The 16,519-nt window shown below is 45.8% G+C and overlaps 1 protein-coding gene across 2 annotated transcripts in view; it reads left to right on the top strand.

Annotated features, from left to right (window-relative positions):
* Positions 1-16,289, top strand: part of LAMC2 (laminin subunit gamma 2) — a 56,477-nt gene extending 40,188 nt beyond the window's left edge. For both annotated transcript variants that reach the window (XM_039881276.1, XM_039881275.1), the window contains exons 12-24: positions 370-615; positions 2,629-2,774; positions 3,742-3,898; positions 4,203-4,408; positions 5,594-5,673; positions 6,774-6,923; positions 7,453-7,597; positions 8,559-8,708; positions 9,250-9,364; positions 10,348-10,547; positions 12,233-12,391; positions 12,485-12,584; positions 14,945-16,289. In XM_039881276.1, coding sequence (XP_039737210.1) covers positions 370-615; positions 2,629-2,774; positions 3,742-3,898; positions 4,203-4,408; positions 5,594-5,673; positions 6,774-6,923; positions 7,453-7,597; positions 8,559-8,708; positions 9,250-9,364; positions 10,348-10,547; positions 12,233-12,391; positions 12,485-12,584; positions 14,945-15,198 — 2,108 coding nt within the window. In that variant the 3' untranslated portion in view covers positions 15,199-16,289. The remainder of the gene's footprint in view (positions 1-369; positions 616-2,628; positions 2,775-3,741; positions 3,899-4,202; positions 4,409-5,593; positions 5,674-6,773; positions 6,924-7,452; positions 7,598-8,558; positions 8,709-9,249; positions 9,365-10,347; positions 10,548-12,232; positions 12,392-12,484; positions 12,585-14,944) is intronic.
* The last annotated feature ends 230 nt before the right edge of the window (positions 16,290-16,519 follow it).

The following is a 16,519-nucleotide window of genomic DNA, read 5'->3' as shown; positions in this document are numbered from 1 at the left end:
ATGAGATGAAGTTCTCACACAAAATACACGGTTTAACTCGGTTTTTAAAGATGAACCAAGGTCATGAAGGAAAATGGAAAATGTAGAGACCTTTAAATGTCACGTCTCCCTGCCGGTCAGTCTGAAAGAAGAGACCATGCTTTCGCAGCAGCCTTGGGCGTACTGCTCCAGACCTGGCTTTTCCCCGACCGTCTGACTGGCAGGGAGGCTCGGAGCGGTGCTGCTGGGGTCTAGAGCCCCGACCCGCTGGAGGGAAGAGCACGCCCCCTGCCCTGGGAGCCCGCTCCTGAGGCTGTGGTACGTTTGGCCTGAGCATCTGCTCTTGCTGCCGGTAGATGACCACTGGGCGTGGCCGTTTGTTTCTTCCAGGTGCCCGCTGCGAGCTCTGTGCTGATGGCTACTTTGGGGACCCCTTTGGGGAACGGGGCCCAGTGAGGCCCTGTCAGCCCTGTCAGTGCAACAACAATGTGGACCCCAGTGCCTCTGGGAACTGTGACCGCCTGACAGGCAGATGTCTCAAGTGCATCCACAATACAGCCGGTGTCCACTGTGACCAGTGCAAAGCAGGCTTCTTTGGGGACCCCTTGGCTCCCAATCCAGTGGACAAGTGTCGAGGTAGGACTGCATCCCAGACGGGTTGGACAGGGCGTGTGTGTGAGTGTGTGTGTGTGTGTGTGTGTGTGTGTGTACATGTGTGTGTAGACACATAAGCTTGCCAGTGTGTACACGCGTAAGACTGTACAAATCAACGAGGCCAGCAGCAGTTCATGTCATGATGCTCCTTTGGTGTCTCTGACCAGTTGGCTCATGAACAGCCCAGATCGTTCACCTGTTGAAGCCCGTAAGGCCAGTTTCCCCAGCAGCAGGGATGGAAGACTGAGCCGGAGGATGCTGAATGGGTTAAAGCTGGGTGGGAGAAGTGGAAAAGGTCAGGTTTACATTCTTAAGTGGAAGCGGAGATAAAACGGGGCACATCTTCTGCCAATGCCAAGGCCGGGAGGCAGGAAGTGGCGCCACACCTGTTACAGGAGAATATCAAATGCCTTGAGACTGAACCTGAACAAACTGAGGGGCCGTGGGGAGTGGGCTGTAAAGTAGGTTAAGGGACACTCTCAGGAAGTCCGTGTCACAGAGCAAATAAATGGCCAGCTGGAATCGATGCGCAGAAGGCTGCCAGTCGAAGCGTCTTCCAGAGAGACTCGGCTTCCAAGCGGCATTCCTAGGGCTGCTTCAGATCGAAGCATGAACACGCAGGTTGTGCAGGCCGGTGCTTCTTCCACACCTCTGCACCGGTTATATCCACGAGGCAAGTTTAGTTCTAGGGCACTGGTCCGCCCCGCAGACATGCCCCTTACTCGCAAAGGTCCCAGACCAGCCTGGTGCCCAGAACTCAAGAGCTTGTTTATTATAAGGTCCAGAGTGGCTCTGGGGACCCAGATCAGAGGACTCCTGGGACTTCTGAGGACTCCATGCAACCCAGGGCTTCTGACCGGGGGCACAAATCCCATCTGCCCTGATCCCAACCTGTGGGTTCACTGTAATATGCTAGAAAGTACCCCGAGATAGGAAGACCCCCACATGATATCTTGGCAGTACTAAGTTCAAGTCCAGTTTTTTTTTTTTTAACATACCTATAGTATTGTGCTGATTATAGCAATTAATCTCTCTGAGCTTCAGTTTCCTCATTGGGTGACTAATATTTAACCAAAAGGGGTTGCAAAGATAAAGCAGCATATGAGAAAGTACACTGTAAACTATGTAATTCTAGCTATAAGGCGCTATTAATAGAGATTTCACTGGCTTCTAGAGCACACATTTCTTCACTCAGCTATCTTTCGTCAAGCAATGTGGAGCTCGATACTAAAGAGCTCATATGCTAATAAGGAAGACACACAAATTTGTAAGCAAATAATGACAGTACACTTAGATATGGGATCACATGTCTGAATGCTGAGCGTTTTGTGAGCACCAAAGATAGAGCAATCCAGAGAATTGCTGTAACTCCATTAGAGCAATGTCTCACCCACTGTTACGTCCTCAGCTCCTAGAACATAGATGCTCAAGCAATTTGATTGGATGAATAAAGTTATTGCTTTCTTTCTGTACTTTCTACATCAAAGGCAGCAGGGCAGAAAGAAAAGAGCATTGCCTTTTTCGAAGTTCTTATTCCAGCTGGCCATTTATTTGCTCTGTGACCTTGGACCTCTCTGAGCTCATATTCCTCATCATTCCTGGACAACCTCAAGATGACTGTGGAAAGAATTCAGGCCCTGGGCATAAAAGACCCAGAAGAAATGTTATTCACCTTATGAGCAAAGCCGAAGTGCCTGCTGAATGGCTGACAGGCTTACCATTTAACAGGAGGAAAAATATAAGTGCCTCCAGAAAGGACAGACTATCGTAATATTTCTTCATCCACACACACACACCAAACAGACTTGCCAGGTGATTCCTAAGACTGTATTAGGAATGTGCTTGGAGGCATAGCTAAGAGATAAATCTAACACAGTATGAATCGTTGACACAATATGAATGCTGACTTAATCTTCTTCCTTTCGTTTTGCTATATGTCTCCAGTTTCTGGAATTTGCTTGATATGAATGTTTTCTATTTGTCTTTTGTCTCTAGCTTGCAACTGTAACCCAGTGGGCTCTGAGCCTGTGGAGTGTCGAAATGATGGCAGCTGTATTTGCAAGCCAGGATTCGGTGGCCTCAACTGTGAGCATGCAGCATTAGCCAGCTGTCCAGCTTGCTACGATCAAGTGAAGATTCAGGTGTGCATGCTAACCAACCCTCATCCCCACGAGTAAAAGCTTTAAGTGTCTAATGGGTGGTTTTGTCACAGATTTAGGACCTTCCTAGTCTCCTAAGGATGGTGGTGAGGGTTATTATTTTTTTTTAATTGTAGTATTTTAAAAAGTTCTGTATAATAGTAATAAGACTTCCGATTTATGTTCTTATATATATCATTTTCAAAACCCCTTTCGCAGATATTATCTTATTTGATACACATGATAATTTAGTCGGGTTGGCAGAAAAAGCATTCCGACCTCAGGTTTTACTGAGCAAACAAAGTCTTGAAAAATTGGCAATTTTTTTAAGTCGCATGGCCAGGTGGAACCAAGAATCTCACCCATGTCCCCTGACTCTGAGTTCAGTGCTCTTTCTACTATAATATGCCACTTTCTAGGATGTTTTTCCAAGTGACGTTCTCGTAAAACAAACAAAGAAAATCATAAACATACAAAAGGTATAAGGAGTCCAAAAGGTGTCAAGGCTATCTAAGCAGAAATAGCCTCCATAAATTTCTCATTCATGCTGTTAATTATTAAATATGACCTTGCCGGGGTGAGGTGTCGGGGAGGAAAAGGGCCTAAACAGAATCCCAAATATAGGACAAACACAACCTGTTTTTAAAATTTATTCAACCAGCCCTCTATAACACTTCTTTTATTTCAGGCACTATTCTAAGCCCTGTACAAATATTAACTCATTTAGTCCCATAACTCTATGACATATTATTATCATTATCTCCATCTTATGGATAAAGAAAGTGACATGCCCAAGGTCATACAGCTAGTGAGCAGGAGCGCCAGGATTCACACTCAGAGTCTGGGCTCTAAAGTCTGAATTCTGAACTGCCAAGACCTGCCAAGCATTTCTGGGCTTGTAGCCGTTACCCCCTGGACACCTGGTATTCGACCATCATCTGTTCCGATCCTCTTCCCTGTTTGGTTTCAGATGGATCCGTTCATGCAGCAACTCCGGAGCCTGGAGGCCCTGATTTCGAAGGCTCAGGGTGGTGGCGGAGGAGCACCCAACGCAGAGCTGGAGGGCAGGATGCAGCAGGCTGAGCAGAGTCTTCAGGACATTCTGAGAGAAGCCCAGATTTCAGAAGGTGATGAAGGCCGACTTCCTTTCAGACAGGAGAGAATTCACAGTCCCAGAAAGCATTGGCACACTAGGTCATAGACTCTTCTGTGGATATCAGTTCAGCTTATCTCTGCCCAGCTCTTGCAAAGAGGGACATTCTCCTGGGACCTGAATGATGGAGATGAAAGAGCAGTTGTATGCATTCGTTCACTGAGTTTCACCATCTTGCCAAAAGCCCATCAGAGTCACTTCTTCAGTCCTCTATTCTGTCTGAGCACCCTGCGCTGACTCTGAAAGAGCTCACCCTTCCTGTCCTTGTTGCTGTTCAGGTGCTGTGAGATCTCTCAATCTCCAGTTGGCCAAGGCAAGGAGCCAAGAGAGTAGCTACCGGAACCGCCTGGACAACCTCAAGATGACTGTGGAAAGAATTCAGGCCCTGGGCAGTCAGTATCAGAACCGGGTTCAGGATACTCACAGGCTTATCAATCAGATGCGCCTGAGCCTGGAGGAAAGCGAGTCTTCCCTACAGAAAACAGTAGGTGGTGCCGGGTTAGGGTAAGGGTGCCGCTGTATTGGGAGACCCCCTCGTAGACATCACTGGATCGCTGGCTGTTTCTCAGCTTTTCTGGTCTGTCTGGCAGATAATTGGACTTCTCTCCCTCGAAAACAGTCACAACTAATTTTGTGTTCTTTAGCTTCCCACAGTTTCTTGTTTTACTGTGTTATGTTCTTCTCAATTCATTTCTTGTTAACCATATTCTCGTCTTGACCCTATCTCTTCTCCCTTATTTCTGCATATCTTCTAGCTTGTTAGCTCCCAGAGGGCAGAATTTAATTTCGTTCATTTGCATTCTCAGCCCATAGCCTGGTGTGTGGCTGTATTAAATGTTTGCTGCATGCATGCGCGAATGAATAAATGAACAAGAGAACAAATGAAAAGAAGGAGGAGGAGGAGGAGGGAGGAAGGAAGGAAGGAAGGAAGGGAGGGAGGAGGAAGGAAGGAAGGAAGGAGGAAGGAAGGAAAGGAGGAGGAGGAAGGAAGAAGGAAGGAGGAGGAAGGGAGGAAGGAAGAAGGAAGGAAGGAAGAAGGAAGGAAGGAAGAAGAAGGAAGGAAGGAAGGAAGGAAGGAAGGATCCACGAAGACATGGTTTTGAAAATGGGGAAAAAAATTGTCGTGAGTATAACCTTCCTAATGATGGAGTCCGTAGTGTGGCGGGAGGAAGGGAGTTGAATGAACACTCTCTGTTTCTGAATGAAGAAGGCAAAGGTGACAATAACGTAAGTGGGCAGGTGGGAGATGAATAAAGGAAATTAGAAGATAAGCAGATAGTATGCTAAGTAAACGATTTAGAAAATAGTATGTATTGATTTTTTTCTTATTACAAAAATAACATTTATTGTAGAAACTTTGGAACATAAATAAAAATCCCCTATGATCCCATTACTAAGAATAGCCACCATATTCTACTGGACTTGAAATACATATGAACATGTATATATATTTTAGTGCACTGTATCTATATACAGGCTTTTTTGAACATGGGTCTTTATTCTTGTCTATACGTTTTTAATTGTAGTGACCCTAGTGATGAGAGACTCGATATATCAGGGTGTAGAATGCTGTGTGGCTAATGACAAGCAGTTCTGATGGGACAGATGGAGAACCTGCTTAGGCGCTATGGCCAAATGCAAAACCTTAACCAATTTTCCTTTTTCACAGAACATCCCTCCCTCAGAGCACTACGTGGGGCCAAATGGTTTTAAAAGCCTGGCTCAGGAGGCTACGAGATTGGCAGACAGGTGAGCACTAGCAGAGGGCGCCCCTGCCTCTGATCATCTCTGCAAGGCCAGACTTGAATGACATTGCTGGGCGTTCGAGCCCTAAGCAGCATATTCATTACCTCCAGGCTCCTTTGCAACCATTCCTCTACCTTGAAGCCATTTTTTTTTTTTTTTTTTTTTAACCTCTTGGCTTTTATGTGTCTTGGTGGCCACCAGGCATGGTCATTTGGCAAGAGCTGAGGCTCAGTGTGCTTCTTTCCCAGAGTTCTCCGTGACTCACAGTATGGCTTTGGCGTATGTCAGATGTGATTCCTCGGGCCTCATGAAATGAATCAGCCCTTGGAAAAGAACACTCTGCAGCTTTGAGGGACTCCCAAGCTCCCATGCCGAGCCTGAGAACAAGTACCAACAAGTCTTTGCTAGCCTGTGGGGCCAAGTCTGCAGAGAGGGGACTTCCTCCTGAAAACTGGCTCTGCAGGGCCTCAGTGATAGCAGGAAGCTCTTATGTCCTTGCCTAACTATAAATCCCGCCATGTTGAAGAGGTTTGCTTAGCGCCCAGTGCTCAGCGGGGTGGCAGGCTCTGTCTACCTCAGATGGAATTCGGTTAGCCAAAGAGGCTGGCTTGTGTTTTTGCAGCCTGAGCTTCCTCCTGAACTTGTTTTTCTTATCACTTTCTAGAAGAAGGACAAAAGCATCTGGGGACTTTTATTGACAGGCTTTTTTCTCCCTAGTGGTGGGCCCAGTTTAAAGTTGTAGCAAAAGTGAGTAGGGGATTGGATCCTGGATGAAACAAGACCTATGGGTCTTTTTTTCCTGCAGAAAACAACCTACAAATGCAATTCGTATTTTATCACCCTGATGCTGCTCCCAACACGCCCCCTCTCACATCCCTCCCCCAGCCCTGGGCTTCCCCTGATTACGCCATAGGTGGAAAAGATCACCAAAAAGTCTATGACATGAGGCTGCTTCTCCAGAAGACATTCTGCTTCTTAGTAGTTCTTCTAATTCCCCCAAACTGGGTCAATTCTGTTAGGCTTTCCTCTTCCTTCATTTAAATAAAAGTCTGAAAGGAAGTTCTTGCTCGAAAACTCAAATGCTTTATTTTTAATTCTTTCAGCCATGTTGAGTCAGCCAGTAACATGGAGCAACTGGCGAGGGAAACCGAAGACTATTCCCAACAAGCTCTGTCACTGGCACGCAAAGCTCTGCAGGGGGGCGGCGGCAGCGGCAGCCTGGACGGCTCCATGGTGCAAGGGCTTGTGGGAAAGTACGTTTCAACAGGTCCTCCTGGGGCCAGTGCAATCTGCATCCTCCCGGGGTATAAGGCAAAGCACATTTGACGGGGTGGTGCATTTCTTTAAAAAATATATTAATAATAAGAGGGACAAGAGAATGAGAGAGTTACTTTGGGGGGAAAGCGAATGCCTTTAAGGCTTGAAGAATAAGGTTGATCGATCTAAGTAAAGTTTGTGTTTTGACTGAGAGTGCATGCTTGAAGATGTGGTCACCCTCTGCGGTATTTGAAGGATGTGAGTAAACCCATCTGATGGCATGGAGGATATAAAAGTAATATAATGATGTTATCAAGAATTGGGAAACGTGGGCCGAATTTTCCTGACGCATCTGTATCAGCTCGAAGGCTTATATTTAGATTGTGGAGAAGGACACATAGCTGACATATAGGCTCATTTGGTTCTTCGGATAATTCCAACTACATACTTATAAAACAACAGAATGGATTCTTGCTTTTAATAAAAAGAATGAATTCTCAAAGTCCCCCCACCTTCTCCCCACAGATTAGAGAAAACCAAGTCTCTGGCCCAGCAGTTGTCAAGGGAGGCCACTCAAATGGACATCGAAGCAGATAAGTCTTACCAGCACAGTCTCCGCCTTCTCGATTCTGTGTCTCAGCTTCAGGGAGTGAATGATCAGTCCTTGCAGGTAAGGGCATCTTCCCTTCATGCCGATGTACAGAAGAAGGGCCATAATGCTTTCTTCTCTGGGAGTTCCATAATATCGTTCGATCATTTAGTTGACCTTTCTTGTTTAGAGTATGAACAGCATTTATCCTTCTTATGATCTATTTCCTTGTTCTTTAAGCCCAATCTTGGTCTCTGAAAAGGCCTTAGCTCACATCTTGAACCTATTAGTAGGTAAACGTTTTATATCTCTTCCCTAGTTTTGAGTGCTGTTGAAACTTGTAGGAAATTATTATAGATAAAATTTGATATTTACAATTGGGATCCAATCTATAGCATATCTCTATGTACGGCCACTCAGAAGACATGTGTTCTTCTCACAAGTTTTGCATTGTTGCTGTTGTTGATCCCAAACTTATTAGGTTAAGAAGATCCAGCTTTCTACCTACAGCAAAAATCACAATGATTCTCACAAAAATGATCCTGTGTATATAAACTAACACATAAAATAATAAGTTAAAAAAAGAGACACAAAACCTGTTTGAGGGTGGTGGGATAGGTGGAAAAAAGGGAAGGGAATTAAGAATGTCAAACTTCTAGTTATAAAATAAGTCATAGAGATGTATACACAGCATAAGGAATGTAGTCAATAATATCGTAATAGCAATGTGCAGTGACAGCTGTTTATTAGACTTATTAGCATGATCTTAAGGTACATAAGTGTTGATTCACTATGGTGTACACCTGAAACTAATATAATATTGTATGTCAACTATAATTAAAAATAAATTTGAAAAAAAAAAGCCTATTTGATGCCTGGGGGACCTGCTGATTGACATTTCCTTAGGCATGGTGCTTCATTTCTGTTAGACTTTGGACCCGGATTTTTTTTTGTTTTCAAACGATGATGTCAGGTCCTAGGAAGGCTGGTGTAGTGACTGGTGAGCAGAAAGTCAGACTCATTCATTTCTTTGGGCTCACAGATAGAAGCGAAGAGGATCCAGCAAAAAGCTGATTCTCTCTCAGGCCTGGTGACTGAGCATATGGATGAGCTCAAGCGTATGCAGAGCAGTCTGGGAGACTGGGAAAAAGAAACCCGGCAGCTCTTACAGAACGGAAAGAACGGGAGACAGGTATCCCTTTGTTAATCGATTCACTCAACAGATACATGCCGAATGCCTACCATGTGAATAAGTATCAAGAGGAACCACTGAAAAGCTTCTAAAGGTCATGGAACAGCTGCTTCTACAGGAAGTGACTGAGATGCAGAGACCTTGAAGTAACTGGCTCAGCTCTACCACTGAGTCAGCCCTCAAATCTAGGAATAGGACTCAGGTCTCCTGGGTCCAATTTTGGTCTAACTCTGTCTGCTTGCTTGGCCTCGGGAAGTATCTAGAATTTAAAATTATGATTTGCCAAACTGTTCTTGTCTCTGAGAGCGGAATAGAGTTTGAGACCGTTCTCTATATGGGATCCTTGGAGTCATTGGGTTATAAAGTTTGTTCTGTCCCAGATTGTGGAAGGGCTTGCTATAGAACCCCTAGACTCTTGGGTGAATCACAGCGTTCTTGTTGTCGTGAAGAGAAATATATCAGAGTGATTTTGCTGGCAGGAATGCACTTCCCAGGTGTATGTTACATTTACTCTAATCTTGTTCTATCTGTTTATTTACAGAAATCAGATCAGCTGCTTTCCCGTGCCAACCTTGCAAAAAGCAGAGCCCAAGAAGCACTAAGTATGGGCAATGCCACTTTTTATGAAGTTGAGAACATCTTAAAAAACCTCAGAGGTGAGTGTTTCCTGGGTCGGGTCACTTGATATTTTAAAGGTATAACCATGACTTTGGTTTATTTTTGAATCTTCATCTGTCTCTCTAAGTGGTAGGTATATTGGGGTATTAATAGGTGCTTAAAGTAACTTTCTAAAGAAAAAACTCATTGATATTTGATGTAATGGAAAGAATTGAACTGGAAGACAGAAGGCTTGAGTTCCCATCTCTGCTGTGCCACGAGACAAGGCTGAGCTCGCTGTGTGACCATAGGTCACGCATAAATTACATAGCCTTTCCAGACCCTAACTTCCCTCTTTTTCAAGGGAGGAGCTTGAATTTAGTGATCTCGAAGGCCCTTCACAGATTCAGCATCCCACTACTATACCAATAGTTTTTCTTTTTTTTATGGTAGTCTATTTAGTTCCCACATAGAACTAATACAGTTGCTTTGTGGTAATAATGGAGCAAACTTTGCCACAGCATCCAGGTCCCAGGAAATTTGGGTTTGTGCCTTGTAGAGATTTGGTTAAAGTTTCAGGCTTCTTCACCAAAGAGCAACAACAACAAAACAACATTCCTAAAGTCTTGAGATTTTCTTCACAGAGAATACCTCTCTACCCATTCCATCCAGTCGTCAGCTGTCATCATTGGCAGCTCAGTGTTTAAGGCTCTGGCTTGAAACTTTGGGCTTTAAGGATTCCACCTGCTTCTAATTCATTTTGGGGTGTTCAGACTCTTGCAGTGGTGGGGACCCAGGGCAGGCTGATTGTCAGTGCCCCTAAGCGAAGGACTAATTATGGCCCTTTTGAGGCCGCTTTTAAGATGCTTTCTCCCAGATAAGGAGGAGTCATAGCCACAGCTTCCCACACTCACGTTTCCAGGCAGCAATAACCCGGTTTCTGGATTTCTTAAAAACTTCAGCCCTTTTAATCTTCATTCGTAAGTTAGTTATGTAAGTTAGTTTTGATCCTTCTCGCAATGTTTTCTCCTCTTCGTTTCAGAATTTGACCTGCAGGTCGAAGACAGAAAAGCAGAAGCCGAAGAGGCCATGAAGAAACTCTCCTACATTAGCCAGAAGGTCGAGGGCGCCAGCGAGAAGACCAAGCAAGCGGAAGCCGCCCTGGGCGGTGCTGCTGCCGATGCCCAGAGGGCAAAGAATGCGGCCGGGGAGGCGCTGAAGATCACCGGCAAGATCGAGCAGGTAAGGGGAAATCGAGATGCAGGTCGGCCAGAGCACCTCCAAACCCAAGGGTGGTGTGGAACGGGAGAGAGCACTAGGCTCAGTTTGACCCGTGGGCTCAGAGTCCTGTTGTGGTCTGTCGTGGCCCCAGACCTACCTGGCACCCCTTTTGTTGACTGAGTCATGGGGCCGTCATTGACTAGGTGCTAGAACCCCTTGTTTTCAATTCCCTTTTTGGACAACATTGTGAGAAGAACCAGCCAAGCTTGTTTTATTTATTTATTTATTTATTTTTTAAATATATATCTATATCTATCTATCTATCTATATATAGACTATTACATTAGTTTTCTAAAGCCGCTATAACAGAGTACCACAAACTGGGTAGCCTGAAACAACAGAAATGAATTCTCCCACAGTTCCGGAGGCTGGAAGTCTGCGATCGAGGTGTTGGCAGAGCCGTGTGCCTCCGAGACTCTGCGTAGAAACATTCCTAGCTTCCGGGGGCGGCTGTCGGTCCTTAGCATTTCTTGGTTTGCACAACATCCCTCCAGCTTCCGCCTCTGTCATCACATGGGGTTCTTCTCCCTGAGTGTCTCCAACTCTTCTTATGAGGACACTAGTCATATCGGATTAGGGGCCTACGTTATTCCCCTAGGACCTCACTTTAATTACATTTGCAACAATCCTACATCCAAATAAGGTCGCATAGTGAGGTACTGAGGTTATGACTTCAACATATGAATGGGGGGAGGGGCACAGTTCAACTCATAACGACCGTCATCCGTGTTTTCATTCAAGCTGATGAAATTCTGGAGTCTACGTCCCTTGTCCCTCTGTTTCATGTGTAAGCTTCATTTTTCTCTTTCTTTTCACTATGAGCCAGCACTGTGCTTGGTGCTGGGGATGTGGAGATGCAAAAGACCCCGTCCTTCTCTTCCAGGAGCATTCAGTGTGACGGGGAGAGACAGGCTGGTCACACACACACAGGCCATGTTACATGCTCCAGGAGAAGGAGCGCTTCTCAGCAGGAAGAGCGCTTCATAGTTCTTATTTAAGCATGACCTCCGGAAAGCTTATGTAACTCTAGAAAGCCCAGAGGGAACTTTTTGGATCTGGACCATGTGGCCTCACTCTTGGACCACTTGGTAACTTGCAAAAATAATCTCTAATTTTAGTACCCTCGAGGGTAGAGACCAATTTTATGTGCCTCCTTTTATATGGCTTCTGGCGTAGAGACATCAGCAATTTGGTGCTTGATCATAGCTGTTGATAAAGATATTGATAAAATTTGTTCTAATAAAAACAGAACTGAAGGCTGTAGCCCGTTCATTCTCCACACCCCCAAACTCAACTGTCTCAGGGAGTAAAGTCATGCAAAAGACTGTGGCGGCAAAGAAACGTGGCAGAGAATGAGATGAGCTTCTCGTTCTCGAGGTTTTCCAAACTGGTTCCCGTTGCATCCGCCATTTGCTGAGCATCAACCTGAGAGGGAAGCAGTGTCTCACTGCTGACTCCCCAGGTCCCCAGAGACATAGCCCCACAGAGCGCGGGGAAGGGCGTGTCCCTGAGTCTCACTCTCCTCGTTCCTCTGACTTACTCCATCAGGGCCTGGCTGCAGCTGTATTTTTTCTGCAGTTGCCTTTGGAATGTTCTCGTGCCTCACCCCTCTCTCCTTCCGTCCCTGGCTCCTTTTCTTCTCCCAGGAGATAGGGAGTCTGAACTTGGAAGCCAACGTGACAGCAGATGGAGCTTTGGCCATGGAAAAGGGACTGGCCAGTCTGAAGAGTGAGCTGAGGGAAGTAGAAGGACAGCTGGCGAGGAAGGAGCAGGAGCTCGACATGGACGTGGACGCCGTGCAGACGGTGAGTCCTCACGTCTTGCCCCGGGAGATTCCTTTAAACTCACCAATGTGGGAAATACCCTTTCAAGACAAGTTTGTATTTATTTTTCCTCAGGTAATTACAGAAGCCCGAAGAGTTGATAACAGAGCCAAGGATGCTGGAGTTACAATCCAAGATACGCTCAACACATTGGACAGCATCCTACACCTAATAGGTATGTGGCGTGTCCACCACTGTCCAGCCCCGTGCTCCTGGCTTCTCCCAGAACGTAGCCCTGATGAACTGGAGTTCCAGCTCTACTTAAGGGTATCAGGAAGTTTGCTTTGTGTCCAGGCCCCGAGACCAGGCAGTTAACTTTACATGTTCTGGACTCTTGTCTTACTAACTCTAACACGGATCCCTGAGCATCTAAGTCTGTAGGTCAAAGAGCTAAGTGTATTTAGGGAAGTATATCGAGGCTCAGAGAGGGCAGTAATGTCTCACCGATCACTAAGTAAATTGTGGAGGCAGGATTTGAATGTCACAGCTAAAGTGAACCCTGGATGTCTTGACAGTCCTGCCAAGGATTCTGGCCTTGATTCTGAGAAGCTAGTAGACAATTTTAAGCAGAAGAATAACATTATCACTGTATATTTCCGAAAGGTCACTGGGTGCTTGCTTAGAGGAGAGCTCAAAGGCGGGGTATGCAGAAGACCGATGAGATGGCTGAGGAGATGGTAATCGAGGAGAGGGGTGAGGGAGCCTGCTCTGCACTGTGAGAGGAGAGGGGAGAGATTCTGGCAGTCCTGGAAGTCAGGAATCACTTGCTGATTCTGCCGTTCGTCCCTCCCCAAACCACGGTTATGCCTCGATGAATCCAGTCGCGGAAGCTCGCGCTGCCTGTGAGGCAGCCTGGGAGAAGTGTAAAGGTGGTAGTCTCTGAGATAGCACGAAACTTCAGGATAACATAGATTCGATGGCATAGTGCGGCAACAACTCAAAATACCTCCCCAGAGGAGACCTATTCGAATCAAAATTCTGAATATAGCTAGAACTGATGTCAGAGCCTCGTTTGGCCCGTTTGCCGGAGCTTGGACCGCAGCAGGCACAGAACGAGGGATTCGAACTCCAGCAGCACTTGAGAAAAGGCTTGGTTCTGCTTCTTCAGTTCAGTAGAACAACTTGAAAGCCTGATTTTCCTGTGGGTTATCGCCATCACCCTGAGAGACCAATATTGTCTGTGTTGCTTTACTGATGGGTCTGCTTTGTGATCCAATGAGCCCTAGAGAGTAAAATACCCTCTGGGAGGCGGGGAAACTCCCCAGTCGAGATTTTAACAGCTTTGTTTAATGTTCTAGAAAAAAGGTAATGAAACCAATGGGGCCTTTAAAGAGAAAACGAGAGAATGGGGTGAGAACGGTAGATGCGAACTATTAAATATTTACTACATGTCAGGCACGATGCCAGGTGTTTCCGTGGTATAATATCATTTGGGTATTTTCAAGGTCCTACGAGGTGGGTTTTATTATTTTATTTCACAGAGGAGTAAACCGAGGCTGAAGAAGTTAATAATATCACACGGTACGTTGTGGGGGCGGGATTTAAACCGAGGTCTCTTCATCGTCTGCTGTTTTGGCGCTGCTTATGCTTCCTCCCCTTGGACAGGGTTATTTTGTCCCTAAGTGTGCTTTACTTCCTTTGCATGTCATAAGGCCTTAAATTCTTAAATTCTGTCCCGCCCCCAGGTGAAGGACTGATCCGTTGGACCAACATTTTTGTTATGGTATCATTTCTACTCTATTTGCTCTCTTCAGGCCTGGAACAATAACAGTTTAGTCATTCTAGGTATGATAAACCCATGCAATCAAATGCTATCGCTCAGCTTAGATGCGTGAGGCAACCTGACCTTGAGTTGGAATTGGCTAAGGGCCGCTCCAACCTATTCAAACAAAACGGGTCTGGCCAGGTGCTCTTCATGCTGACATATGGGTCAAACATACCCGAACAAAGATGACTACAGTTCATACTGGAAATAAACTAATATCTAGCCAGGTTCTCACTGTTTCAGGCCACAAGGAAATCTTGCATCATTTTCTGACAGCTGGAATCCATCACCAAATAGCAAAGCATACCTTGGGCTCTGTAAAGCCTGAAGGCCAGCCAATTTCTAAAGGTCTTCCAATGGCAAACAGTAAGATACTGCCTGAGGGTGGTTCAGAAAATATCATTTGGGGTTGATTCTGATCCTACGGTGAGCAGTGTTGGGCAGACACCTCGGACGGTGCTCTGTCCCCTCTGACCTCCATAAACTGTTGACCCTTACACAAAAAGAGAAATCCAAGCTTCATGTTGCTTCATCGGGCCCCGAGGCTTGAACTGGGCTGTTCACAACACAGTAACTTGGCTAGTACTCTTAGAATTTTTTTTCTAGGTTATTTCTAATTTAAAATAAATCTTTTAAAAATGCATGGCATATTATTTGCTACAGACAGGTGGACACAGGAAGGAGTTAAGTGTACAGAAGGGCCCACGTATGTTTAAGAAGACCTAACCACAGCTCGTCTCTGTTAATTCCTTTCCCGTTCTCTAAAACAGAGCAGCCCGGCAGTGTGGATGAAGAGGGGCTGATCTTACTGGAGCAGCAGCTTTCCCGAGCCAAGACCCAGGTCAACAGCCAGCTGCGGCCCCTGATGTCAGAGCTGGAGGAGAGGGCCCGTCAGCAGAGGGGCCACCTCCATTTGCTGGAGACGAGCATAGATGGGATTCTGGCTGACGTGAAGAACTTGGAGAACATTAGGGACAGCCTGCCCCCGGGCTGCTACAACACTCAGGCTCTTGAGCAACAGTGAAGCTGCTGTAGACATTTCTCAACTGAGGTTCTCAGGATACGGACCTTAGGGCTCAGGAGCCATCACACGCGGATGAGGCGGGATGGGGACATTTGAACGTGTTGAATAGGCATGCTCACGTCAGCGGAAGCTGGCCCCATCCCTGAGACCGTGGCCAGATAAATGTCTTAATGCGCCAGTGTGATACTCTTTGCTTCCTGATGCTGGGCATGAGAGAAATAGCATTGAGTATGAGACACATCAAGGGTCTGGAGCCCAAAGGGTAGACTGGATGGAAGGACAGACTGTACGGGCAGCTGTTTGCCTCAGAGTCCTAGAGTACGGACAGGTCCTACTGGGTGATACTCAGCTCATTCTTTGCATAATGTGACCAAAGGAAAATTTTTTTGACTTTGCTCACACATAAAATTCTTCTTACTGTTAGGACAGAACGTGAAGTCCAGTCATACTGTGACCAGTAAAGTACTGTTGCCTCATAGCATCCGATGTTCTTGTCAGAGTCCCTCCCACTCACCACCCAGCACGTAAACACATACTCCACTTTCAGGCTGGAAGAAGTGAGCAGCGATCGAATGAGAGGCTGTCAGCCTGGCCCACTTGGAACAGTGGTGCCTGCTGGTGCCCTGCTGCCTGTGCACTCTGGGCCTGGGAATGACATCCTTTCTCCTGATGATGACACGGCATCATCTTAGCAGTGTTTCCTACCAGTAAAGCAAACATTGGGAAGGTATTTACTTTTGGGTTTCAACGTGGTAGAAAAATGTGGTTTGGACATTGAAAGAAGTACAATTATCTAGAAGATTTATTAGTGCTAATTCGATCCACTTTTCAGACATTAAAAATGACATGCATCTATGTGTTTTATCTCATTCTCCCCTCAAAGCAGAGAATATTTCTACTCACACTTGAGCTGGGTGGAATCCATCCATCCATCCATCCATCCATCCATCCATCCATCCATCCTTACAACATATATTTATTTGAGTACCTACTGTGTGCCAGGGGCTGGAGTACAGTGGTGATATAGTCTTTGCCCTCAGAATTGATTGTCTAGTGACGAAGACAAACTAAAAAAATAAATTTAAACTTACGAATCTTGTTCATCACAAGTGGTGTTTATTGCAACAAGCCCCTGGTTTGCAACCTTTTTTCTCAACAGAACATATGTTGCAAGACACTCCCGTGGGAGCAGTTGGGTTTTGGCAAAGCTGAGTTGACTCTGGCTTGTGCACACGTCTTTGCATCCCAGCTGTCACTCAGCTCCTTTCTGCAACCGATTACAACAGACTCTTCAGTCGTAACACCAATGGGAATTGCTGGG

This window comes from Pteropus medius, unplaced genomic scaffold (assembly GCF_902729225.1).
Source record: "Pteropus medius unplaced genomic scaffold, Ma_sr-lr_union100, whole genome shotgun sequence".
NCBI lineage: Eukaryota > Metazoa > Chordata > Mammalia > Chiroptera > Pteropodidae > Pteropus > Pteropus medius.
The sequence above is the reverse complement of the archived record's forward strand: the minus strand, read 5'-3'. Positions and strand labels throughout refer to the sequence as shown.